Raw genomic sequence first — 27,734 nt, 5'->3', positions numbered from 1 at the left:
CTGTGGGAAACGGTCCGCGCCTTCCCTCGTTCTGGGCGGGCGGGTGTAGCTGCGGGTCTGAGAAGTGACTGGCGGGGAAAGAGGGAGATTCGGTGGAAGCCGCTGCGCGAGGCACGGCGGGAAGAGAGGCGGGAGGCCGCGCGGGGCATCCCGGGAGCAAGGGCCGGGCCTGGCCTCGGCGCGGAGCATTGTGGGAGGTGGACGCCGCTCCGGGGCGGGTAGGTGAGTGGGGAGGGGCGGGAAGGGTGCACATCTGGGGGAGGGGAGAGGCACAGCTGGGTGGGACAGCGGAGATGGGAGGGCCCGCGGCAGGAGGGACTGGGAGGGCTTGGGGAGGCGGAAGCGGGTTGGGAGGGGCTGCACGGGGGCGGGGGGGAGGCGCAGCTGGACGTGGGGGAGCATCTGGGGTGATGAAGCCCATCTGAGGACGAGGGGCCATGTCTAGAACCAGAATGCACATCTGGGGAGTACAATAGCTGCAAATGGGAAGAGGGAGCTACAGCTGGACTGGGGGGGCGCGTCTGGGCAGGAGGTGGGCACAGACAAGTATTGGTGACACTTCTGAGAATTGGCCACAAGTGAATGAGGCACACACTTGTGGGCGAAAAGTACATATTGGATCTGAGAAGGACATCTGGATATGGGAGCCTCTCGGAGGTAGGGGCTACAGCTGGATGTGACGACCCATGGGGTCACATCTGGGGCAACAGCTTTATATCGGAGACACATCCAGGGAGGAGGGAGCCACAGGTGCGTGAAGAATATGACTGGGGATGAGGGGTCCATGACTGGATGCGGGAGCACATCTGGACATGGAACATCTTTAGAAGAGGGCAAAGATGGATGTGAGTTACAGCCAAGTGTAGACACGTAGAAGGGGGGTTTCATATGAATGGGGGCACTAGAGGTTATGGCCAAGTATAGGAGATATATCCGGAGGGGGGAGGAGGTCTTAGCTGGAAGTTGGGAATACATTGGAGGTGTCCACCACTGAACTTAAGGGTTATATTTTGGGAGAGGGACCCCAACTGTACCTAGGGGCACATCTACAGAGGGGGCCAGAGCTGAAATTAGGGATCAGGATGACAGGCTCCAGCTGTCCCAGGAATAATGCAGAAATGGGAGAAAGCCAAAGATGGAGTGTAGATTCATATCTAGATATTAACGGGGGTGCATCCCGCCCTGGGCCCCACCTAGAAAGAGGCACCAGGACCAAAGAGGCAGGCGGAAAATGGAGGAAGTGGGATACCCCTGGTGGGGATGGGTCTGATATCCACATGACCTCCCTTCCACTCAGGCGCCCCAGGATGGAGTCCCCACCCAGCACGGCGGGGCAGGAGGAGCAGGAGCTGCGGGAGCGTGCCTTTTTCTCATGGGCCGAGTTCAGCCGCTTCTTCGACGCGTGGTGCCAGCAGCGGCTGGCGCTCTTCTTCGTCAAGAGCTCCATGCATCTGGCGCGCTGCCGCTGGGCCAGCGCGCCCCCGCTCTACACGCTCATCGACGTGCTCAAGTACAGCTACGTGCGGCTCGTGTGCAAGGACGTGCGCGCGCCCAGCCGGCCCACCGTGGGGTGCGTGAGCTGAGCCGTGCCCTGCTGGGGGGTGTTGGGGGGGAGGGGGAGGAGTAGGCAGAGAGACCCCCCACCAAGAGATGGGGAGGGAGAGATGCCTACCAAAATAGCTAAGTACACCTTGCAGAGAAGCCAAGACAGTCCCAGAGAAAGGCAGACAGCCAGTGAGCTGGAAGTACAAAGGCATGCACAGTGAGTGACAGGGCGGGCTCCAATTACAGACTTTAATAGGGACTTAGAGAGAGGCAGAGAGTGAGATGGACACATTGAAGAAAGCCAAAAAAAAAAAAAAGACAGAATATTCCGGAAACATGGAGACATGGAGCCAGAGACTCCAGCCAGAACCAGAAAAATGGGTGAGAGCCAGGTTTGGGACACCTACAAAGAGGTCAGAGACAGAGCTGCAGAGTAAACCACAGGACAAAGAGAGAAAGACCCATCTGTTGATTCAGTAAATACGGGGCCAGGTCCCACATGGGGGCTAAAGATACTTCATTGGGGTGAGAAAGTGTTGAGCAGGATAGACAAATCCCCTGCCCTCCTGGCATGTTCAGACTGAACAGGAAGGCTGACATTATATGAACAAGCTCACAAATAAGCTCCCTATAAGTGTAACACTACAAGGGGCAAATGAAAAATCCATGAGAGAGCTAGGAGATACACTCAGCTGGCCAAGGAAGTTTTAATCGTCCTCCCCACCCCCAGTCTTAAACCAGAGCCCTCTCCATAAAATGTGCGGTTTCCGGCTTTTCCTGAAACATGGGAAGAGGCTGAGCCCACGTTCTTATGTGGCAGACGGCCACTGCAGTTAGATGGGGCATTGGCGCTCAGGTTTGCCCCAGACCCCACTGCTCCCTGTTACCTCACACTTAGCCCTGCCACTTCCGTGTTTCGCCTGCCTGGTCTCTATAGGTGCGCATGAGTTTCAGACCCTTGGTTGGAGAGCCATGGGCAAGAACGGGGCGCTTAAAATCAGGCTCTGCCTTCAGGCCGCTTGAGACTGGCCCCAGCACTTCCGGGGTGGGTGTCTTTGGGCAACAGACATCACATCTCTGAGTGGGGTTTCTCCTCTCTGAAATGGGGTTCTCGCAGAGCTGTTGGAAGGTTACCGTGAGACCAAGCACAGGGAGGCACTTCCCCGGTGCCTGGAACGTGGGGCGGCTGGGTAAATGACAGCTGTTCTGCAAGTCAAGAGCACAGACTCGGGAGCCGCCAGGCTCGCCTCAAGCCCCAGGCCTGCTGGGATTAGCCAGGGACACTGAGCAAGTGACATCACCTTTCTGGGTCTCAGTTTCCTGACTTGGAAAATGGAGGAAGTGATGGTAATGACCGATCCCAGGTTTTGTGAGGATTAAATGAGCTGATACAAATCGCCCTTCGAACAGAGATTCTCACCGTAGTCACTGAAACATTTATTGAGAGATTACTGTTCTTGGTATTTTACTCCCTGCTTATCTAGAAATAGAGACTCAGAGGTCAGGAAGCAGAACAGGATCAAACACACACATCATCACAGAGAAATCTAGAACGTTTGAGCTTGTGAGTGGCTTAGGCCCAATCTGGACTCTCTCTTTGTTAACAAAACCCAATTCAAAGTAACAAACACTTATTGAGCACCTACTGTGTGCATGCTCTTTGCTGGGCATTTGGAGCCCACTGCTTTTGAGCAGCTGAGAACCTAATAGAGGAGAAAAAGACCAAAAAAAAAAAAAAAAATTGGAAATCAGGGCTCATAATTGTGAGAGAGAAGAAGTTAGAGAGTGGGAGGGAGGAGGGAAAAGAGGAGTGGTCAGCTCAGCTCCACCTGAGAGCTTACAGGGTGCTTCTGGAAGTCTTCCTGGAAGAGGTGACCAGTAAATGGAAACTTGAAGGATTCTCTTTGTTTATACATTTATATATGTATGTATTTGACTTAAACACATGGCACTTGCTATGTGCAGGCACTGTCCCCAGTGCTCTGCAATTATCAGAGGGAGACAGGAGGGGCTGAGAGCAGGGGCAGCTCTGGGGTAGGATGATCCCTCCCGGGGCCTTGTGGGGGACAGACTGGAGGAGAGAGATGGGAGGCCAGCCACGAGGCTGGGGCCAAGGGGCCTGAGAACACACCTCAGAGCTTCCTCCCTGGCCACTCCAGCCCCCTTCCCCAGACGTTGCCCTGCAACCAACCCCCAAATCACCATCCCGCCTCTTACCCCTCCGGCTCCAGCCCTCTGCTCTGCACAACCCCCAGCCTCTCTCAGCGCTTCCCTCTCTAGAATACACACACCAGCCTTTGAAAACACAAAGAGCTTGAGAACCTGAAAGATCAAGAAGAAATGGGTACATGGAGAGCAAAACAGCTCAAAGCGATGGTACTTTTAGAAGAAGAAAAATGGGGGAAATAGCAGGCTCGTTTTTTTTTTTTTTTTTTTTTTTTTTTTTTTTTTAAAGACTTTATTTATTTGAGACAGAGAGAATGAGAGAGACATAGAGCACATGAGAGGGGGGAGGGTCAGAGGGAGAAGCAGACTCGCCGCCGAGCAGGGAGCCCGATGCGGGACTCGATCCCGGGACTCCAGGATCATGACCTGAGCTGAAGGCAGTTGCTTAACCAACTGAGCCATCCAGGCGCCCCAGCAGGCTCGTTTTTATTAAGTGCTTACTGTGCACCAGCCCCTTGTCTAACTACTTTGCATAACACAATCCTCTTCTGTACTCTCGATGAACCTACGAGGTGGTATTCTTATTAGCCCTAATTGCTACATGAGAAAATGAGCACAGAGAGGTTAAAGGAATTTCCCAAGATAACCCAGCTGCCAAGAGGGGGAAACCAGGATCAGGACCCACACAGTTTGACCACAAAGCCCATGTTTTTGGTCCCCTCTCTCTTCCCGCCCCTACCCCTCGTCTTTATTTCAATCATAGATTATTGATATGAGAGTCAAATGTGGTCCTAGGTGCCATGCTGTTTGTCCATCCGAGAGCTTTGTTTCAAGCACCTGCTATGTGCAAGGGTGAATGTGTTTTTAGATCACAGGAGTTTCAGTGGAAGAGCACCCCATTCAGTGAAGAGCATGCATTACAGATGGGCATCCATCAGATCCTCACCCCAATGTGTGATGAAATCTGCCTGGGGATGGTCAGAGAAGGCTTCCTGGAGGAGGTGACGCTGGTTCTGAGTTGTGAAGGAGGAATAGGAGCTAACTAGGGGAAAAGAAGGGAGAAGGATGTTTCATGAAGAAGGAAAGAACTGAGTAGGGTTGCTGGCAGTGGGAATGGGGAAACGTGGATGGTCTGATGAGTTTTAAGGCATGATAGGCAGGCCTGGGTGCTGAGTGGCCTGATGTAATGAGCGCAGTGCCTGGGTGCCTGGGGTTCCTACAGCGAGATTCTGTCATTCCTCATCATCTATTTACTGAGCGCCTCCCAGGGGCCAGGGGCTGTTCTCAGTGCTGGGACCATAGCAGTAGGCAAAACAGATTCCTGCCCACATGGAGTTCACATGTAGAGGTGGGTGGCATTCTTCTCCCCAGCTGGGTGTAGAGAAATGCAAAAATAGTGTGCTGAGGCCACAGTAGACAGTTATGTGAGGTACAGGGACCCCAGGGGATGTGCTATTCTCTGGCAAGATGCACAGCTTCCCGGAGGTGTGGCCTTGCCTGAGTGGGGGCTTGTTCTAAGGGCTGAACCAAAAGAGTCAGCCAAAAGAGGCCAGGCCAGAGAGTTTCACAAGAGCCCGCGAGTTAGCCAGGGGAAACGTGTCAGGTAGAGCCCTGTGAACGGGCCACGGTTTTGGTAAATCAAAAATGGCTGCATGTCGGAAATGTCTTTTGGTTCCACCTAACACCTCTAGGGTGGCTCCACATTTGTATTTTATTTATAATGATTTGGAGACTTAGACTTTTTTCTAATTTCACATTATTTTTGTTGCTTTAAATAAGGCAAAAAGTCTCAAGCTTTTTATGTAGATTTAAAAAATCTAGCAGGCTCCTGGTTTTCCTTTACCTCCTGCATGGAGCAGAAAAGGGACGTGTCAAGGATCCCCTTCTGGTTTAACAAAGACAGTTCTTAAGTATTTATACTGGAGAGTGTCGGGGTAGGTTCTGGGGAGGCTCACCCTTCTCTGGGGCCATTTGGAAACAATTTAGGAGCATTTTAGGGCATGCTACTCATTTACTGCCTGTGAGTCACCCTTCTTAATTACTTGCCAAGCCCTGGACAATCTATGTTACAAGAGCTGACAAGCTGTGAGGACCTTGGGCCAAATCCACCCTGCAGCTGTGTTTTGGTTTTTTGTTTGTTTGTTTTAAGATTTTATTTTATTTATTTGACAGAGAGAGACACAGCGAGAGAGGGAACACAAGCAGGGGCGAGTGGGAGAGGGAGAAGCAGGCTTCCCGCAGAGGAGGGAGCCCGATGCGGGGCTCGATCCCAGGACCCTGGGATCATGACCTGAGCTGAAGGCAGAGCTTAACGACTGAGCCACCCAGGCGCCCCTGCAGCTGTGTTTTGTAAATAAAGTTTTATTGGAACACAGCCAGGCCCATGCATTGACATACCATCTATGGCTGTTTTCACAGTATAGCAACAGAGTCTGTTTACCGTCTGTCCTTTTGCAGAAAAAGAGTGCCAATCCTTGCTCTATGAACATAAGCCTCCTACGCAAAATGCCAATATCATTCCTCATGGAGAAACACGGAACCTCCTTTCAGAAAGCAGATGTCAATAATAAGTAGTATTATCATGGAAATGCACCCTGATTCCCGCCCCCCCCACCCGGGCATTCTCTTTCATTTTTTACAATGCTGGTTGTAGCTCCCTGATCGATTTCAGCTAATGGGTGGGCCATGCCCTGCAGCTTCAGGGCCTCTGTCCTAGACAGGCTCTTGCTCACACACAGACAGAAAAAAGAGTTGGGTGTCATCAAAGCGTTGTTTGTAAAAAGGGAGGAGAGGAGACAACATGCAGTTGGCAGAGGGGGCACCTGGCTGGCTCAGTCGGTTGAGCATGCGACTTTTGATCTCGGGGGTGTGAGTTCGAGCTCCACCTTGGCTATAGAGATGACTTAAATAAAATCTTAAAAAAAGAAAAAAAAACCACCATACAGTTGGCAGAGTTGCGAGTGGCATATTAGGCAGCAAAAGGAATGAACCAATGCTGAAAAGCTGATGAGTGAGAAAGCAAGTTGCAAGAGTATATAGAGAGAGTGGGGTTAGTTTCCCATTGCTATTGTAACAAAGTATCACAAATGTGGTGGCTTAAAACAATGCAAATGGGTGATCTTAGAGCTCTGAGGGTCATCAGTCCAGCACCAGTCTCACGGGGCTAAAATCGAGGTGTCTGCAAGGCTGGTTCCTTCTGGAGGCTCTAAGGGAGAATCTTCGAGAGGCGCCGGCATTCCTGGCTTGCAGCCTCTCCTAGGCTTGCTGCCCCTCCAGCAGAGAAGCATCTTTCTCTCTCTCTCTCTCTGACTTTGACTTGCCTCTCTGGCTTCTTGCTTCTGTCTTCCCCTTATAAGGACTCTTGGGGGTACACTGAGCCCACCTGGATAATCCAGGATCATCTCCTCATCTCAAGACCCTTAATTTAATCGTATCAGCAAAGTCCCTTTTGCAGTGCACGGCAATGTTTGCACAGCTCCAGCAACTAGGACGTGAACATCCTTGAGGGGCTCTTCTGCCTACCATACGCTAGAAAGAAAGTTTCCTAAGTAAACTTTTTAAAAGCGTAACACACATGAAGAAAAGCACACGCATCATAATGTATGCAACTCAGTGAATTTCCCCCAAACAAAATGCCCATGTAACCAATACCCAGAACAAGGGAATACACGTGCCCAGTGCCAACCTCCCCATAGTGTTAACCACTCAAGGGTAACCACTCCCCGGTCTCCTAACAGCAGAGGCTACCTTTGCCTCTTATGGAACTTGCGATAAACCCGACACGCGGTGGCTTGTCATCTTTCACACAGCGGATCTGCGAGATCCGACCACGTTGCTGGCAGCAGTAATGGCTTGTCCATTCTTACTGTTGGTCAGGGTCGTATTTGAGGATATAGCCTTACTTATTTTCCTGCCCTCCTGGTGGATGTCGGGTTGTTTCAAATACCTAGCTGATACGAACAGGGCTGCTGTGAACATTCTAGTACAATCTTTGGGTGCCCATGTTCAGGCATTTGTCTTGAGTGGAAATACTGGGTCACGGGGAGACACGTGACCCGCATTAACAGATACTGTCACACGGTGACAAGTGACAAGTAAACTCCGATCGACGAGAAGTTAAGTGTTGCGCTTTCTCCACATCCTGGTCTGTGCTTTTATTTGGTCATTCTGGCGGTGGGTAGTGGCATTTCCTGGGGCTTTTCATTCGTATTTGCTAGATGGCTGATGAGTTTGAGCACCTTTCTGTGTATACGAGCTTTTAAAACCTGGGAACCTACCTTCCACTGTTTATGGGTACCCAAAAACACAGGAAAGGCTAGATATCCAATTTGGGAAGTGGCTACTTTGGGGGACCGAGGAGGACTTTGGGGGGACAGAGTCCCCAGAGGCCCTCAACTTGCCATGCTGGTCTTGCTAAATGTGAAGTGGATACAGGAGTCTCTGAAGTGTTTTATTTCTTACAGTTGTTTGAGGTAAATAAAATATCCCTTCGCTTTTGATAGAGACGGGGCGGTAGGCACAGAGGGGCAGCCAACACGGGGGCTGGCTACGTTGCAGACACAGTTAAGTGCTGTCCATACATCAACTCTTTCAATCCTCACAACAACCCCAGGAGAAAGGTCTGGTGCCGATGATCTCCCTTTCAACATAGAAGGAAACTGAGGCACAGAGGCTTGAAGGGACTTGCCCAAGGTCACGCAGCTGACAGATTCGGAAGGCCCTCTCTCTTCTCGATGCTTGCAACAGTCCTTAATTTTAGAGAAAATAATAATTAAAAAGGAGAGAGAGAGAGCAGGAGGACGAGGGCAGAGGGTGATGTGACGGCGGCGGTGGTCGTTCTCCCGCAGGCCCCCCCAGCCCGGCTGCCCGGCCTTCATCATCGTCAAGCTGAGCCCGCTGCGGGACCGCCTCGTGGTGACGGAGTGCCAGCTGACCCACTCGCACCCGGCCTGCCCGCTCGAGTTCGCCTACTACTTCCGCCCGGGCCACCTGCTGGCCAACGCCTGCCTGCCGGTGCGCACCACCAACAAGATCTCCAAGCAGTTCGTGGCGCCGGCCGACGTGCACCGCCTGCTCTCCTACTGCAAGGGCCGCGACCACGGCGTCCTGGACGCCCTGCACGTGCTCGAGGGGCTCTTCCGCACCGACCCCGAGGCCAAGGTGGGGTCTCGGGAGAGGCAGGCGGGGGCAGGGGAGAGCCCCGCCCGAGCCTCACGGGTCATTCATTCATTCGTTCATTTATCCGCCCACTCATCCATTCGCTCCTTTCATCCTCCCCCCCCCCATTCGGTCATTCACTAAGTGCCCACTGCGGCCTGGAGGGGGCCGCAGCCTGCCAGACACCCGTGGTCCCCGCCCGCAGGGACCCCTTGGGGGTGGTGCACCGCCCGGTAGGGTAGCCCCCGGCCACACGTGACTGTTGAGCACTTGCAATGTGGCCAGTAGGACCGAGGAACCGAATTTTAAATTTTATTTCACCTTAACTCATTGAAATTTAAAGAGCCACTCCTGGCTGTTGGCTACCTTGCAGAGGAAGCTGCTAGAATCACCTTGCAGTTGTAGTGGGGGAAGGCAACAAGAGACAGACACACCCAACTGTGATAAAATGTCAGGAGGGTTGGGGCGAGGAAGAAGAGGTGACAGAAAGTGCCATTTAGAAAAACCGAACCACACACATAGAAAATGCGCAGATGAGAAATGCATAGTTGGAGGAATGTCCACAAAGTGAAAACAGCCCTTCCCCACCACCCAGATCAAGACTCAGAAGAGAGGGTCATCTTTGTCACCTAAGGAGATGGAGTGAGGAGTAGTGCCAAGGAGAATAGGGTGAGGACATGGAGAGGGGCAATTAGTTGTAAGGGTGCTATTTTAATTTATTTTTTTTTAAAGATGTTATTTATGAGAGAGAGAGTGAGAGAGCACAAGCCGGGGGGGAGAGGCGGAGGGAGAGGGAGACGCAGGTTTCCTGCTGAGCGGGGGACCCAATGCGAGACTCGATCCCAGGACCCTGGGATCATGACCGGAGCCGGAGGCAGATGCTCAATCAACTGAGCCACCCAGGTGCCCCTGTAAGGGTACAATTTTAATTTGAGTGGTCAGGGAAGATCTCTCTAAGGAAATGCTGGTGAAGCAGAGGAGGCAGAATGGAGGCAGGAGACCCCCATTCTATCTTCAGAGGGACAGGAGTTCCAGGCAGAAGGAATAGCCAGTGCAAAGGTTCAGAGGCTGGAGCACTCCCACTCTTCCTCCAAGAGGAATCTTTCTGCTGCTTTCATCCAACTTCAGAGCTGGGGTGGATGTGCAGGGAGGAAGTGGAGGGAGGGGAGAAACTAGGTTCTCCCCCTGGCTGTGCTTTTCTCTTACGTATGGAAGAATCCCAACCCCGGGTAGTGGTGCAGTGTGAACCCACTCTCCAGAATCAGGTCCAGAGCACTCCCCCCACCTCCATCTCATGCTCAGGAACCAGCCGTGATTCAAGCCACCAACACAAACCCAGCCCTCTATCCACACATCATATCGATAATTTTAGTTCACGTTATCAAGCACTGACTAGGTGCCAAGCACTACCCTAAGTGCTTTGCGTGTTATAATTCATTTAAATCGCACCAAAGCATGTTGAGGAAGGAGGCCACCATTCTCCCTTCCATTTTATAGACAAGGAAACTGAAGCACAGAGAGGTCAAGGAATTGGCCCGGGGTCACACAGCTACTTAATGATGGAGCTGGACTTCAGACCTACACAGTCTGGATCCAGGACTGTGCTCTTCACTGCTCGGCTATTCCCCAGTTTAGAAATGAGGCTCGGGCCCCTTCCCATCAGGGCTAGCCTCCGGAAGGCTGAGGGTCCCAACCAAGTCAGTTTACTGCTCTGTAAAACGGGGGTACACATGCCACTGGTCTTCGCTGGGCTATTCAGTTCTCCACTGTCCACTGTCAAATAAATAAGCCTTGGCTGTCTTCCCTGCAGACACCTACGTAGGGCTGCCCCCGTGAGAAGCCGCTCATCGACAAACAAAAGCCTTCAAGGTCAAGGGATTGTCCTTTTAACTTCCAGTTTGGAGGCTGCCATAGAATCCAGGCTAAACCAAGGTTGCCTCCTGGGTCCATCTTTGGGTCCACCGTAATCCTTTTATTTTATTTATTTATTTATTTTTTTTAAAGATTTTATTTATTTATTTGAGAGAGAGAGTGAGAGAGAGAAAGAGCACAAGAGGGGGGAGCGGGAGAGGGAGAAGCAGACTCCCTGCTGAGCAGGTAGCCCGATGCGGGACTCGATCCTGGGACTCCAGGATCATGACCTGAGCCGAAGGCAGTCGCTCAACCAACTGAGCCACCCAGGCGCCCAACCGTAATCCTTTTAAAGGAAACAAGGAAGGAGTTCCTGAACATCAAGAGAGAGACCAGTGAAAGGATTATTCCTTTTTTTTTCAACATTTAAATATTGACTTTTTGAATATGTAACACGTTCACATGCTTCTGAATCCAAAAGGTACGAAGTTTCAAAAGGTGAAAAGTCCCCTTGTCACCTCCTGTCCCTCAGGTCCCCCCCCTCAGAGGCCACCAGAGTATCTGTTCTTCATACATCTTTCTATTCTATGGCTCTGGGCTACCGGGGGGAACTTTCTATGATGATAGAAATGATCTGTGTCCCCTGGACTCATGTGGCTATCAAGCATTCACAATGTGGCCAATATGATGGAGGAACTGGATTTTTAATTTAATTTAATTAATTGCAATTTAAACAGCCACTGGCTTCACACTGAACAGCCCCACCCCATAGGTATACAGGGAAATTTGTCTTTCATTTTCATTTTATTTCCACTTGCTCCCCTCCTCCAGCATATTAGACATACTTTTTTTTTTGCATCTTGCTTTAGATGTTGGGGCTGGCCACATGTCAGCATCTTTCGTTTCTTCCTCTGGGGCTGGTCATCTTTAACTTCTTGCCTGCGGGGGTAAGGGCCAGGCTGCCAGCTTCTGGGAGCCACATGAGGGAAGAGCGCTGGGGACCTGGCTTTGGGGCAGCAAGATGCATGGACACCCTGTCCCTCATCAGATGGACCCGTTGTCCCCAAGGCCAGCAGCCCTTCCTTTTTTTTTTTAAGATTTTTATTTATTTGAGAGAGAGAGAACATGCCCATGAGCATCGGGGAGGGGCAGAGGGAGAAGCAAGCTCTCTGCTGAGCGGGGAGCCCAATACGGGACTCGATCCTAGGACCCTGGGATCATGACCTGAGCCAAAGGCAGACGCTTAACTGACTGAGCTACCCAGGCTCCCTGGCCAGTGGCCCTTTCTATTCTACCCTTTTCACAGAATAAGCCTCCAGCCACCTGGAGTGAGAGGAAACTTGACCTTAGAGGTCTACCTGCTTCTTAAACAGCCATCGACTTGTCTATTTTAACCTCCCCGCACTGCCTAGCGCTGCCAATTCCTTTTGAAGATGCTACTATCCATCCTCAGCATTTTGCAGTTGCTGGCTCAGGAATCATGAGGCTCAGGGTTTGGCTTTTGTTTTGCAGGGGGTGGGGGGTGGGGAGTGGCCATCTTGTCCAAATGCTTGCCGGCTTCCCAAATTTGGTTTCTGTTGTCTCCTTTCCTATTGCTCCTGTCTTTAAAAAAAAAAAAAAAGTCCTTTTCTATGGAAACCTCTACTTGAGGTTCAGGGAAGATAAAGTTAGAGTCTGGCCAACCTGTCACCTTTACATGGCAGTTTCGGGTGGCTCTTTTCAGTCATGAGATATATTGAACGAGTTCTGTATTATTACTATGTTAGGATAATAATTCTTTATCTGGTCCCAAGACGAGGCTAAGCAACAACCAGATATTATGCTCTCTGCTTCCCAGCAGTCTCACGTAGGAGGGATGACTTTGTTTTTTGGTTTGGTTTGGGTTTTTTGGTTTTTGGGGGGTTTTTTTGTAGTTGTTGTTTTGTTTTTGTTTGTTTCTGTTTTGGAGGGGTTACTTTGAAAAGCTGAATGCCTGGGACCCTCTGAGTGTCGGTGACCCACTTGGTCCTGGGAGGGGGTCCAACAAGACTAGTGTACCCAAAGGCCACTGCCACAGTTTGTGGGCAAGACTGAGTGGCTGCTTCAACGAGGGAGGTGTTAAGACCTTTTATAATCTGCCCCGAGGCTGCGATGATGTGCTGCAGTGTTAGTTACATCTCCATCGCCTCGTTTGTGGCAGGCTCTAGGGTAATCGGCAAGCTTTCTGGGCAGAGATGGAGCTTGCACAGAGATGTTGGACCTTCTGTCATGGGTGTGCTTCGCCTTCTGAGAAGGAGGACCGTTGATCTGAGTGTGCCACTTTTATGAATAGTGAAAGGTAAACTGGTACAGTCACAGTGGAGGGCAACTGGGCAATGTCTATCAAAATGAGCACTTGGGCCCCTCTCCCACTGCTGGGAATTTATGCTTCACAGGTGCGGGTGACTTAGAAGGTTAATCACCTATTTTCTGGGTCCTAGAGTAACAGCTAGAAACTGGTTTTATTTATCTTGTGAGGTGCCAAGAGCTTTCTCTACATTCCAGCTGTGCCGTTTACCGGCCATGGGACATCCAACAAGGTGCGACAAGTTACTTCTCCAAGCCTTAGTTTGTTCATCCGTAGAATGGGGATAAGAATAGGTACTACTTCATAGGGTTGTTGTGGGAGGATTAAGTGTGTGTATGTGCGTGTCTGTGTGAAAACAGTTAAGTAGGAAGCCCTGTATGGGTAGCTATTTAGGTATTATTTTTATTCCCTCAAGTTTTTCTTCGGGCCAGTCTGGAGAATAGTACCGTTCCGATCACATGGAAACAGGGGTGTGGATGGAGAGCGTTTCGTGGCATGGTTTCTGATGTTCACATTTGTGGAATCCACCATCTGTGGTTGACGCATCCCAGTGTCACCGATTTGTGTGTCTGAGGTGACACCTGCCCTCAGGTGAGCCCTCATATCTGCCAGCCACCTGCCCTTGAATCAGGCCTGTGGGATCACTTTCGTGAAGGCCAAGGGGGTACAGCAGTCAGGAGCGCGGACTCCAGGCCCAAGCGGCCGTGGGTTCGAATTCCAGCCCTGCCACTTACTACCTGCGAGTGTACGCCTCTCAGCTGAAGGTTGTGCGACTAGACTGTTCCTGGAGCCTCAGCCAGTCCAACAGGGCAGGACTCAGGCCTGCCTCCGTCCCTCTTCTCTCTTCAAGGTCACACACAGCGGCCCACAAGAGGCTCTCAGTCAACGCTGCTTAATGAACTAATGGCTGGGCAAGAAAAGCTTCCGTGCCCTCTTTAGAAAGAAAACTGCAGGTCAGAAATCGAAATTATCCCTTAAAGAATGGAAGTCGGCTTCTAACTCATCAAGGGCTTGCCTGCTCTGGAAAAGTCTCGAGCCACATACATTTTGCTGTATTTCCTTTTCCTACTCCTGACTCCCCAGAAGAAACAGACGCGAACTCAAGACTATAGAAACGTGTCATTCTTTTTGTTATACTTAGGACAACTTTTATTTTGGCGGTAATTTCTCCACTAGTGCTGTCTGAAGGAACTTTCTGTGATGGTGCCAATGTCCTGTATATGCGGCATTCAGGAGAGGAGTCTCTAGCCCCGTGTGAAATAGGACTAGTGCGACCGATGAACTGAATTTTTCTAGGTTGTCAAATATTAATTAATTTAAATGTAAAGATGGGATGCCTGGGTGGTTCAGTTGGTTAACCGTCTGCCTTCGGCTCAGGTTGTGATCCCAGGGTCCTGGGATCGAGCCCCGCATCGGGCTCCCTGCTCAGCGGGGAGCCCGCCTCTCCCTCTGCCCCTCCCCCTGCTTGTGCGTGTGCTCTCTCTCTCCGACAAATAAAAAAAATCTTTTTTAAAAATTTAAACGTAAATAGCTACATGGGGCTAAGGCGACCAGCTTGGACAGAGCAGTTCTAGATTGAGACATTAGCAGAGATAAAGTAATCGTACGTGTAAAAATTCATGATGGTTGGAAAAAAATCATAGTGGGATAGTAACTAATCCAGTGGTAGGTTTTCTAGGTTTTTTCATAAAATATAGTGATTTCTAATACGAGTTAAGATGCTGAATATAGAATTTCTGGGGCGGGAAAGCAATTGTTTTTTTGGAACTCTACTAGTCCTTTCTTTTTTTTTTAATTAGAGGATTTTTTTTCTTTCCCCTTGAAAGCTGAGAATGATGCAGTGCTTTTTTTTTCCCCTTAAGATTTATTGATTCATTTTAAAGAGAAAGAGCATGAGAGAGTGCAAGCAGGGGAAAGGGCAAAGGGAGAATCTCCATCAGACTCCCCACTAAGCGGGGAGACCTACGCGCGGCTCAATCTCACAACCCCGAGATCATGACCTGAGCCAAAATCAAGAGTCGGACACTTAGCCGACTGAGCCACCCAGGTGCTCCGATGCAGTGCTTTTTAACCATCTGGTAGGATGAGGTTGGATGATGGCAGAATGGTTTGTGGCGAGATCCGTGCTTACGTGATTCAGATCCTGGTTGTGTAGCTGGGGGCCAGCCCTGACAGGGACCGGCAGAAGGAGTCCGATCGCCACCTGCCTGCCTCATTCAGTGGTTTTCATGCATGATGATGCCAGAGTGGCTGAGGTCAAGGAGGACGAGAGGGACAGAAGATGAGGTCCACGGGCCTGATCGCCCAGCCCACAGCGTGGTGGGAAATCTGGGTGGTCCTTGAAGTGGGATGCGAAGTCCCAGGAGAGGAAAGGTTTTCAACCAGGGGAGGGGGTGATCTGATCAGAAGTTTTGAAAATGAAATGGAGATGGGGCTGGTTGGGGGGCAGTGGGAATCAAGTGTGGCTCTGGGCTGCCAATCTCCAGGGACACTGGAGACGTCCAATGGGCCATGTTCCTGCCGAGGCAGTTCAGTAGATGGATCTAGAGCCTGGAGATACAGAACTGGGAGTTATCAGCTGAGAGATGAGGAAGGCCGTGTGACCAGATGAGATCACCTTGGCAGAGCCTAGAGACAGGAAAGAGGAGAAGAGAAGCCAGGATGGGCTCTGCGGCTCAGCAACATTTAGAAGCGGAGCAGGGGTGGAAGAGGACAAGCAAAGGATACCACATGGGAGATGCCTGGGAGGAAGGAAGACAGCCAGGAGTTTCCAGGGTGACAGAAGCCAAGAGAGATCAAAAAGGGGGCAGGCTCCCTGTACTCAGTGCTGCTGAGAGATAAGTAAGACAGAAATAATAGCGGGATTAGATACGCACCAAGCTTTGGACACAAACGATCTCATTTTAGCCTCTCCATGGCCATGGTCGATAGACATTACCTCAATTTTGCAGCCAAGGAAAGTGAGACTCAGGCCAGAGTCCCCACAGCTAGTAAGAGACAAAGTGAAGATTCAAAATTAGACTCTTCCCTGGACTCCAGAGACATGGCGAGGGGATATTGCCGCACACTGATGAATGCATTCATTCAGGATGTATTGAGCCGTGACTGTGGGTGCCATTCCAAACATTGGGAATGCAAAACACAACATCCTTTTTTTTCTTTTCTTTCTTTTTTTTTTTTTTAAAGATTTTTTATTTATTTATTTGAGACAGAGAGAATGAGAGAGAGAGAGCACATGAGAGGGGGGAGGGTCAGAGGGAGAAGCAGGCTCCCTGCCGAGCAGGGAGCCCGATGCGGGACTCGATCCCGGGACTCCAGGATCATGACCTGAGCCGAAGGCAGTCGCTTAACCAACTGAGCCACCCAGGCGCCCAAAACACAGCATCCTTAACCTTGTGGCGCTTCCATCTTAGGAAGGGCAAACAGACGATAAGCAAATCAGCAAATAAAGAGGTGACATGCTCCAGGGTGGTCAAGTGCCATGGCCAACAGTGGCTAGAGAGAGCTGGGGTATTTGCTTAGAAGCGATGGTCAGGGCGGACCTTTATGAGGACATGATCTTTGAGCAGGGGTGATAATGGTAGTAATGATGAACGCTTTGAGAGCACTTACTATTGGTTGAACATTAATATATTTGTGCCAGGCAGCCAGGAGTTTCCAGGGTGACAGAAGCCAAGAGGGATCAAAAAGGGGGCATTAAGGGCACCTGGGTGGCTCAGTTGGTTAAGCGACTGCCTTCAGCTCAGGTCATGATCCAGGAGTCCCTGGATCGAGTCCCTGGATCGAGTCCCCCATCAGGCTCCCTGCTCGGCAGGGAGCCTGCTTCTGCCTCTGACCCTCCCCCTCTCATGTGCTTGCTCTCTCTCATTCTCTCTCTCAAATAAATAAATAAAATCTTTTAAAAAAGGGGGGGGGGCATTAAAATGCTTTAATGCATTTCGTCCTTCCAGTCACAGAGATACTCTCTCTTCATTTTACAGATGGGGTGGAGGTCAGGGAAGTCGCCGGAAGCCACACGGCCAGGGTCTCAGCCCAGGCAGTCTGGCTTTAGACCCTAAGCTGGACCTGACCTTCCGAGCATGAAGGAATGAATTTTCAGTTCCCAGAAGGGGAAATTGGGGGAACAAGGAGGTTAAGGAGGAAACTGAGGCTCAGACAGGTTAAGTCACAAGGTTCGAGAGCGGTGGGGACGTCTAGGTGTCAAACCTAGACGATCTGGCTTCAAAGTCCTTAGTGCTAGACCAGTGGCTCTCAAACTGGAGCGCGCGTGGGAATCCCCGGAGGGCTTGTCAGAGCGCCGACTGTGGGGCCCTCAGAGTTTCTGACTCGGCAGGTCTGGGAAGGCCTAAGAATATGCATTTCTGTCAAGATCCCACCAGGTGATGCTGCCGCTTCAAGGCCTACACTTTGCGACTTTTGCTCTAGGCCACCTGTCAGCGCATGAAGGAATGAATACCCAGTTCCCAGTAGGTACAGCGAGGCTCAGAGAGGCTGTCCCGTGTGCAGAAATCACACAGCTATTAGACGGTGGCGCCGGACCTCACACGCGGGCGATCGGCCTCCGGAGGTCGCGTTTTTAACCATTCCCCGGCACTGCCTCCTGCCGGTCGGAAGAATGGGGGCACGCAGGAATGAACGGATTCCCACTGCCCCCCGTGGGGGTGGGGGGGACCCGAGATCCGGGAGCCGCCGGGCGACCCCCGGCGTCCCCTGACCTCTTTCCCTGCCTCCCCCTCCCCCTCCCCCGCCCGCAGGTGAAGCTGGTGTTCGTGGAGGACCAGGCGGTGGTGGAGACGGTGTTCTTCCTGACGTCGCGCACGCGGGCGCTGCTGCGGCGCTTCCCGCGCATGCTCCTGGTGGACCGGCTGCCGGGGCTGCAGGGCGCGCTGGACCTGCTGGCCGTGCTGTGCGTGGACGGCGCGGGCCGCGCGCGCCAGGCCGCCTGCTGCGTGGCGCGCCCGGGCACGCCGAGCCTGCTGCGCTTCGCGCTGGCCTCGCTGCTGCAGAGCGCGCCCGACGTCAAGGGCCGCGTGCGCTGCCTGACGGCCGGGCCCGAGGTGGCGGCGCAGCTGCCCGCCGTGCGCCAGCTGCTGCCGGGCGCGCGCGTGCAGATCTGCCGCGCGCAGGGCCTCGAGACGCTCTTCAGCAAGGCGCAGGAGCTGGGCGGCGCCGGCCGCGAGGACCCGGGCCTGTGGCCGCGCCTGTGCCGCCTGGCCGGCGCGTCGTCGCCCGCCGCCTACGCCGAGGCGCTGGCCGAGCTGCGCGCGCACGGCCCGGCCGCCTTCGTCGACTACTTCGAGCGCAACTGGGCCCCGCGCCGCGACATGTGGGTGCGCTTCCGAGCCTTCGAGGCGGCCCGGGACCTGGACGCGTGCGCCCTGGTGCGCGGCCACCGCCGGCGCCTGCTGCGCCGCCTGAGCCCCTCGCGCAGCGTGGCGCAGTGCCTCCGCGACCTGGTGGCCATGCAGTGGGCCGACGCGGCCGGGGAGGTGGCGCCCGACGGCCCGGACGGTGGCGGGCCGTGGCCGGAGGGCGAGCCGGGGAGGGGAGCCCCCGTGGAGGAGAGGGTGAAGGGCCTGGAGAGCGGGGACTGGGGAGGGGCCCCGAAAGAAGGAAGTATTTGGAGAGGCGCCCCGTTGGAGAAGGAGTGGCCCCGAGGTTTGGAGGCCAGAGACCGGGGAGGGGCTCAGTTAGAAAGTGAGATGGGGAGAGGGTTGCAGATCCAAGACTGGAGAGAGGTCCAGTTGGAGAACCAGAAAGTGAGAGGACTAGAAGAGAGCGTTTGGAGAGGGTCCCAGCTGGAGAACGAGCCGTGGAGAGGACCAGAGATCAGAGACTGGAGGGGGGCCCTGTTGGAGGGTGAGAAAGAGAAGGGACCGGAAGGTTATGTCCGGAGAGGCGCCCGGCTGGAGGACCACGGGCTGAGAGGATTGGAAGGGTATACCTGGAGGACGGCCCAGCTGGAGGATCGAAGAATCAGGGTGCTGGAGACCACAGACCGGAAGGGGACCCCGTTGGAGTCTGAGAGGGCCAGGAGTCTTGAAGGGAGCCCCTGGAGGGGGGCCCAGCTGCATGATGAGAGGGCCCGTGGGCTGAAAACCAGAGAGTGGAAGGGGCCTCAGGTGGAAGCTGAGAAGGGAAGGGGGTTGGAGGTCAGGAACTGGAGGGGGCGCCCTTTGGAGAAGCCCAGGGAGTTGGTCCCTGAGAATGGAGACCAAAGGGGACGCCAGTGGGGAGATGAGAGGCAGAGAGGGCCAGAGATTGGAGAAGAGAGAGGAGTGAGTTTGGGGGTCAAAAGAAGGGACCTGGAGGATGTAGTTCTGGTCCAGCTGGGGGACACAAGGATGACAGGCCTGGAGAATGGAGAGGGAGCCCCATCTGTAGGCCCCAAGAGCAGAGGAGGGCAAGGGATGGAGTGTGGGGGCACAGGAGGGAGGTGTCTAGGGCTGGGGAACGGGGTCACATGTGGCACCCCGGTGGCGACAGTGTTTGAGGGTGATCTAGAATGGGCAGGGACAAGGAGAGTCTACCTGGCCACTGGGGAGAGCCTGCAGGAAGGGGGTGAAGAAGAAGGTCCAAGGGAACCGAAGAGGCCTTGCTGCCCCTCGGCAGAGGAAGAGGTGGACTGGGAGCCCCTGGCCAAGTTCCGGGCAGCCTGCGGGCCAGAGCTGGCAGACTTGGTGGCCGAAGAGCTAGCCTTTGCCAGGCAGCACGGTACCCGGGGTTTCCACTGGACTGGAGCTGGGTTTGCCCTTAAGGATGGCACCTCGGACTTCTTCCTGGACAGGGCTCTGACCCGCTGCAGCTGCTCCATCCACGCCGCCCGGCGTCTGCCCTGCCGACACCTCTTTGCAGCACGCCTCCTCACCGGGGCAGCCTTATTCCACATGGACCTGCTCAGGGATTGCTGGGGGAGAGCCCCAGAGCCCTGACCCTTCAGGTCCCTGCCTGCCACCCTCCGCTGCGAGGGCAGGAGGGCATTCTTCGATCCCAAAGATAATAGGGCTGAGGACAAGGAGGCCACCCCAGTCCCTCTGGCTACCTCCTGTGTCATCCAGGGACCTCACCTTGGCCGTTTACCTCTCTGGGTGTGAGGGGGGGGAGCTGACAATGGTCTCCGAGGTCCTGGAGCCACAGTGTGGAAGATGGTGGTGGCCAGGATGGCTTCTGAGGGCTTCCCTCAGGAGAGGAAATGTGTGATGAGACGGGGGCAGAAGGAAGGAGGCTACAAAGCTGGGGGAGGGGAAGACACCAGGACATGGGGAGAGCCCAGGCAGGAACAGATGGTCACTCCAGAGAGTGCAGGGGTGAAGGAGAAAAGCAAGGGGGACTGTAGGAGGACAGGGGGGGGGGGGGGGGAGGAGAGAAACTAGCAGGGAGATAAGCAGAGGAGAGAGGACAAGAGGAGAGGCAGAAAGGGGGAAAAGCCGGGGGGGGCGGGGGGAAGGAGGCCGGGGGGGGGGACAGAGGAAAAAAAAAAAAAAAACACGGAAAGGAAAGGTATGGGAGATGGGGAGAGAAGGAACAAGAGGGGAGTGATTTGAGAGTCTCGAAAGCCCGGAGGCTTGGATCCCCTTGACCTTCTGGTTGGTCATTCCCAGAAGAGACTGAATGAGAGGGGGGTCTGGTGGGATGGGCTGGAGGCTCTCCAGTGGGAGAGGGGAACAGTCTGGACTATTGTGCTTCAAGACTGGAATAAAACAGTATTATTTTGGTTTCTGCACTGAGTTCCTGGCTTTTCGGGGAGAGGGGGGAGGCCTAGACTTGGAGAGAACCTGAGGTGCTCCAACATTTCTTCTTCCATTCTATCAATAAGACCTCCTGGGGCCAGATGGAATGGAGGGGCCAAAAGAATCCATCTCCCCCCAACAGCCCTCTTCCTCCCTCATCTGGACCAGTATGCCAGCGTGGCAAATGAGTAGTCTGGGCCAATCTCAGCCACTGTACCAGTGAATGGTTTAAGGACGGGCGTGTGACCCAATCCTGGCCAATGGGTCTGCTCAGGGTGGGGGGCTTCTAAACATGCTCTCAATCCTAAGAAGCCCCAGAATGGGATGGTCAGGCCCAGACCTGCTTGGGAGCATCTTGATAGAGCGTGAGAATGAAGCCAGTGCTGAGGGTGGCAGAGCTAAGAGATGCCCTCTATGATCACCCCGAACACCCTGGGAGGTGGGCATGGCACCCGTTTCCTAGCTATGGAAATTAAGTCGGAGAGATTCAGTGACTTGCCAAAGGACACACAACAGAGAGTCCTCCCCAACTCAAACCTCCACCCCTGCACTTTTCCTTCCTCCCTCCCTCCCTCCCTCCCTCTTTCAAGACAGATGGAGAGAGCGCATGGCAGGGGGCTGCACAGGGAGAGGGAGAGGGAGAATCTTAAGCAGGCTCCACACCCAGCATGGAGCCCTACACAGGACTTGATCTCACGACCCTGAGATCATACCCTGAGCTGAAATCAAGAGTTGGGCGCTTAACCGACTGAGCCACCCAGGCGCCCCATATATGTCCCTGCATTTCCAACGGCTCTCATTAGGCAGCGAGTAGGGATGGAGTCGTGCAGGGCTGGCTCCCATTCTGCTCTATCACAGCACTTGCCGAGGCTTCCCCTCTCTGAACCTTAGTGTCTTCATGTGGAAAATGGGGATAATACTAATCAAGGCTGGCTGGAGAATTGAAAATAATGTGCTTATACTGTCTAGTACGTGCCAAGCACATCGGTAACTGGTTGTTATTATATATCAGCCTTCCTGCTTTCTTTGAGAGACTGAAAGTGTGCGTTAACGTTTGGTGACGCTCCATGGGGAGGGGCTCCCATTTATTTGTTAGCCCGGATCAACATCATAACAGGTATCAGCCAGGCTAACGCACATTGGGGCGACCGGAAGCGCTTCTGCCCGGAGTTCCCCCGGTGAGTGGAGGCTCCCGTGAACCGCAGTGTACCTGGCCGGAAGGGTGAAGATCGCAGCACTAAGTGGGGTGGGGGCAGCGATAGGGAGGTGGCGAAGTCTGGGGAGACACCGGTCGAGTCTGAAAGGCACCAGGGGAGCCGGCGGTCTCGACCGTCCGTAGTTGAACAGGGACTCCCTTGCTGCGTCTCCCCCTCCTCGGCTAATGGTCTCGCCCGATCCCCGTTCCCGTGGGCCACCCCGGGACATACCAAGTTTCCAGCACAGGGGTGGGAGGAGTGGGCCTGGGTAGGGCAGGGACGTTTCGCCGGGCGGGACCACTGATCCGGGGGTAAATGCTCGGGGGGAGGGGGCGCGGGATAAAGGGATCCAAACAGTTGGAAGAGGAGAGGCCTTCAGGAGACACTAGTTTGAAAGGTGGGACGGGGCTTGGAAGACCTCTGCTGAGAAAAGAAGGCGGGGCCTCTGGATGGATGGGCGAGTTCACCGGGTGGGGACGCGGGAGGTAGGGGTGGGCGGGTTCACTGTGTGTCCGGGTGAGGGGGATGGAACTGGTTGGGAGAGACCATTGCTTGTGTGGGGAGATTGGGGCAGTGCTTGCGGGTGACCTCTGCGGGTACGAGTAGGGAGGGTCCGGGTGAGTGTGTGCGTCCGGAACAGGTTTGAACTGTGCTTGGAAGCAGGCGTTGGGTTCTGAGGCTCTGAGGGCATATCCGATATGGAGGAACAACACGTGCTAGTGCTGCTTGGCGGAAGAGTTAAGGACCTCCTTACAGAAGGAGAGGCTGCCGTTGGAATGTAAGGACCACAGGCACATACATCGAGAATGATGCTGGAGAGCGTGCGGGGGCATATCAAGGGGGACTGACGCTGTCCCAGGGTGCTGGGGAGCCATGGGATGGCCCTGATTAGGAGAGGGGGCAGGATCAGCCCTGAGTGAAGAGAGCCTTCTGGGGCCGTGTGGGGGATGGACTAGAGTGGGGAGACCGGAGGCGAGGAGGCCTGAGAGGAGTCTGGGGTGAGATGCAGAGGGAGAGGAGAGCTGAGCTGGGGCAGGGGCTGTGGGGACACAGGGGAGGATACAAGGCAGAAAGAAAACGCAAGAGAGATGGGGTTGAGGGATGGGGTTTGGAGATGACAGGTGGGGGAGGGATGGTGAGGAGAAGGAGGAGGGAGGAGAATCTCCCTGGGGATCTGGTCCGGTACTGGGTGAACCGTGAGGACTGACCATGGATGAGGACCCCCGGAGGAGGAGTGGGTTTGCAGGAAGACTCCGAGATCAGCATACATGTTATGCGTGTGAAGGACCAGGGCGTCCTCCAGGAGGTTCTGGAGGGAGATCCTGGTGCTGTCAGCCGTGATTGGTCCTTGGTACTTGCTGGTGGTTGAGCTAGCTGGAGAGAGGGAACTCTAATGAGGAAGGCACCTGCTTAGTTCCAGAGGCCATTCTGCGAAGGGCTTCGAAGGCCAGGTTAAGGAGCTCGGTTTTCTCCTGGGGGAGCTGGGGAGCCATGGGAGGAATGTGAGCAGGAAAGGGGGAGGGACGGCACTGGAGGATGGAGAGACTCCTCTAGGGCCATGTGGGAGATGCACTGGAGGCAGGACACTGGAGGTGTCCAGGAGGAGGCTGGGCAAGGACATGCATGAGGTGGGTTCAGTGCTGTGGGGATGGAGAGAACAGTGCGTAGTTTGTGGTGGAGGCTGTGGGAATGTCTGTCACCACTCCCCCACCCGGAAAGGGCTTGGAAAGAGATGGCCTGCCCTGACGCCTAGGGCAGGGGAAACCTGGAAGAACCTCCAACCGCAGCTCTCAAGGCAGACCATCTAGGTTCAGTTCATGCCAAGGTTCACTCATGCCTTGTGACGTTGGCCAAGTTACTTAACCATTCTGTGCCTCATATTTGTCCTCTATCAGATGGGGTAATAATCCCACTTCCTGCAGCAGGTTGCGCTGAGGGATAAATGGGCTCTTGTATGAGAAGCACTTAGAGCAGCACCTGAAACTGTACCCCAGCTACCTAGTACTTAACATCACCAGCTCGCCTTGGGCTGGTGCTGTCACACTGTGTTCCGGTTTTTTAGGTACTGACCGCTCCATTACCTGCACCAGTCTTTAGAAGGACTGGCCCAGGGCGCCTGGGTGGCTCAGTTGGTTAAGCGACTGCCGTCGGCTCAGGTCGTGATCCTGGAGTCCCGGGATCGAGTCCCGCATCGGGCTCCCTGCTTGGCAGGGAGTCTGCTTCTCCCTCTGACCTTCCTCCCTCTCATGCTCTCTGTCTCTCATTCTCTCTCTCTCAAATAAATAAATAAAATCTTTAAAAAAAAAAAAAAAAGGAAGGACTGGCCCAGAAATCTTACCTACGTTCTGTGTGGCCCTGTTACAGGTTGAAACATGCCTCCTCCCCCAAAAAGAGATCTTGAAGTCCTAACCCCAGGCACCTCAGAATGTGATCTTATTTGGAAATAGGGCCTTTACAGCGGTAATCAGGTTAAAATGAGGCCGTTAGGGTGGGCCCTGATCCATTATGACTGGTGTCCTTACCAAACGGGAGGTTGGGACACAGAGACAGACATGCGCAGCAGGAAGGTGAGGTGAAGACACACAGGGAGGATGCCATGTGACCAGGGACGATTGGATGGATGCATCTACAAGCCACGGGGCATCTGGGGCTGCCAGAAGCTGGAAGAGGCAAGGAAGGATCCTTCCGTACAGGTTTCAGAGGGAGCATGGCGCAGCCAACACCTTGATTTCTGACTTCCAGCCTCCAGAACTGAGTCAGTAAACGCGTGTTGTTCAAAGCCACCCACCTTGCTATACTTTGCCACTGAAGCCCTAGCAAATGAATACAGGCCCCCATTCTCTATACCTTTGGGAGTTAGGAACCAGGTGGAGATAGGACCGGTCCCCCTGTCCACCTGGCAGTTCACCATCAAGATTTTGTTTCCCCTTGTATAAAACCCCAAAACAGAGTAGTACCTTAAACAAAATAGAAATACCTTTTTCTTGGGTGCCTGGGTGGCTCAGTCGGTTAAGCGTCTGCCTTCAGCTCAGGTCATGATCTCAGGGTCCCGGGATCGAGCCCCGCATCAGGCTCCCGGCTCAGCAGGGAGTCTGCTTCTCACTCTCACTCTCCCTCTCTCTCAAATAAATAAAATCTTAAAAAAAAACAAAAACAAAAACCTTTTTCTCTCTCTGAACAGTCTTGCATACGCTGTCGAGGGCAGATAAGCACCCAAGCTGCTTCTGTCTTGTCCTTCTGCCATGCTTGAGGGCCTTTTCCGCATGTGCAGGAAGATGGCGGCCGTCTTGCCTGCCAGGCTTAAACGCCATCACTGCGCCTCACATCCTGTTGGCCAGAACTTGGTCACACGACCCCAGCCAGATGAAGGAGGGTCTGGGACATGCCGTCTTTATTCTAGAGAGAGTCCTGTGTCCGGTGAAAATATCAGGGTCACACGTTGTGCCCTGCCCTGGGAGCACAAAGGCAGGTCACTGAGTTCAGTGGCCAAGAAGATGCTAAGCCGGTCTCCCGTGCAGGAACCCCCCAAGTTCTTGTTCTTTCTCCTCATGAGGATGTTAAGGGAGGGGAAAGCTGATTGTCATGAATTTCTCTCCAAAGAGGCAACGTCTGAAATCGGGAGGTGGAAATGGCGTGGCAGAGATCGTGCTGAACTTGTGCTCTTAGGCGGGCCACGCCTGGACCAGGTGCTGGTGATTCTCTGACCTTACACTGGGAGGTTGATGTTGGTTTTTTTTCCTTCTCAGCTCTGGGTCTTGATAGTTCTGGGAAAACAGTGCCCAGTTACATCCCATTTTGCAGATGGGCTAAGTGAGGCTTGTGGAGGTTGGAACCATGTAGGGTGTTTTGAAATGTGTGTGGTTGAGCCAGAAGTGAATTCAGATCTTCAGAGACCAGACCCATGATGTCATTGCTGGTAAACATGAATGCTTATCTTCAAGCCTCCAGAGGGTCCTCGAAGACATGGAATCCATCCATCCTAGAGAGATCCTAGGTGACTGAGGTCCAGAGTGAGGACAGAGGTCATGGGGACTGGGGGTGGGCACAGTGGGCTCTTGCATTCAGGGACAGAGGGAGGGATGGGAAGAGAGTAATAGATATGATATGATATTCAATCAATCTCATCCAGTGAATAAGACCGAACTTTGCAATCAGGTTGGCTTAGTATTAACCCAAGCCCTACTGTTTACAGCTATAACCTTAGACAAGTTACTTAGCCTCTTTGTATCTCAGTTTTGGAATCTGTTGAAGGGGGATAACATTAGAACTGATGGCTCATTCAACCCTGGCAAGGTAGGTTTTATTACCCCCACTGTATTGTAGTGGGTTCAGAGAAGTGAACAAATATGCCCAAACCCACAAAGTTAGTGAGTAGAGCATCGTGCTTCTCACACAGGCATTGGGTAAACATTAGAAACTATGGGGCGCTGGTATGGGTGTTCCCCATACTGCTGAGCTTGCTCTAGCATAATCAGTAATGGATGCATTAATAGAGGTACAGACACCAGCAGGAAGGGAGTACAATCCTCTTCTGCTTGGACCACTCTTGATTTCTGACTTCCATTCTACGTTCACTTTTTGTTTTTGTTGATCAGTTGGTTGCTTGGTTGCTTTTGGTTTTGGAAAGCTGTGTAGAGTAAAATGCACAGCTCTTCAATGTCTAGTATGAGTTTTGACAAATATAATCACCTGTGTGACCAACACCCCAATCAGATACGGAACACGTATATCACCCTAGGTTACTTCCTCAGGACATAAGTTTGAGAATGTTAGAGAGAGAGAGAGAGCATGCCAGAAAGGGGAGGGAGAAGGAGAGGGAGAGAAAGAACCAGTGTTTGGCAAATTTCGGGGAGGCAGGTTTGGTTACAACATGAGGAATGAGTTTGTCATGCCCTTTGGGTTCCTCATTGTTCATTCTGGTAACGCAGACATGCTGCTTTTTTATCTAGAATTCCCCTCACCCTGCGTTCCTGGACGCACCCACATCCTTCAGCATCAGCAGCATCGCTAGGGAAATTCAGGGGTCCTCGCTCTGCTCCTTTAGTCCATCGTGCATCAAATGTCCATTACAGGTTGCGACCACCTGTTGTTCTGATTGTGCATGTGTCTGGCACACCCACCAGACTGTGTACTCCTGGAGGGACCGCAGTTACTCACCTCTGCATCCCCAGCGCAGGCCAGTAAATCGGGGGCAGGACAGTCGTTGGCTGGAAAATCCCATCTCAATGCTCATCACTGGTGCCATTGTTTACTGAAAATGACACATGTCCAATGTTCTGCTAATGTCCTCCATGCACATCACATGCATTCCTCACAGCAACTACGTAAAACAAGCTGTGCTTGTCACCCATGTTCCCAGGAAGCAGAATCTCAAGAGACAGTGTCAGCCCAAACGAGGCGCTCCCCAGATACAAGGCTGGAAGGGAGAATGAGAGAAAGAGAAACTGAGTCTGAGCTTTGATTTTCCTAGGGAGTGGTTAGTAGGATGCATTCTTTCTTTTGTTTAATATGCTAGCATTTATTGAGGGCCTATGATGTTCTACGGGTTGAGGTTCCAGCAATGAGTAGGACAAGGTGTCTCCTGTTACGAAATGTACATCTGGTGGATGGAGACAGACAGATAGCTTCCCACCTGGAACTCGGTTATGGATATGTCCTGGTTGTCCACACAGCACACATCCCCGGATTTTATTTCTGATGTCCACTCACTCTTCACACGCGCTGTACACATCACACACCTCCAGAGAGCCTGCTGCCAATCCT

At 53.1% G+C, this 27,734-nt stretch overlaps 1 protein-coding gene across 1 annotated transcript; it reads left to right on the top strand.

Moving 5' to 3' along the window:
• Window positions 1-591: 591 nt before the first annotated feature.
• Window positions 592-20,191, top strand: ZSWIM9 (zinc finger SWIM-type containing 9). Its single transcript, XM_021681217.1, has 4 exons — window positions 592-657; window positions 1,298-1,570; window positions 8,559-8,871; window positions 17,800-20,191. The coding sequence occupies exons 1-4, from the start codon at window positions 641-643 to the stop codon at window positions 19,975-19,977; spliced, it is 2,781 nt and encodes a 926-aa protein (XP_021536892.1). The 5' UTR covers window positions 592-640; the 3' UTR covers window positions 19,978-20,191.
• The last annotated feature ends 7,543 nt before the right edge of the window (window positions 20,192-27,734 follow it).

This window comes from Neomonachus schauinslandi, chromosome 16 (genome assembly GCF_002201575.2).
Source record: "Neomonachus schauinslandi chromosome 16, ASM220157v2, whole genome shotgun sequence".
NCBI classification, from domain to species: domain Eukaryota; kingdom Metazoa; phylum Chordata; class Mammalia; order Carnivora; family Phocidae; genus Neomonachus; species Neomonachus schauinslandi.
This window is presented reverse-complemented; position numbering and strand designations above follow the sequence as displayed.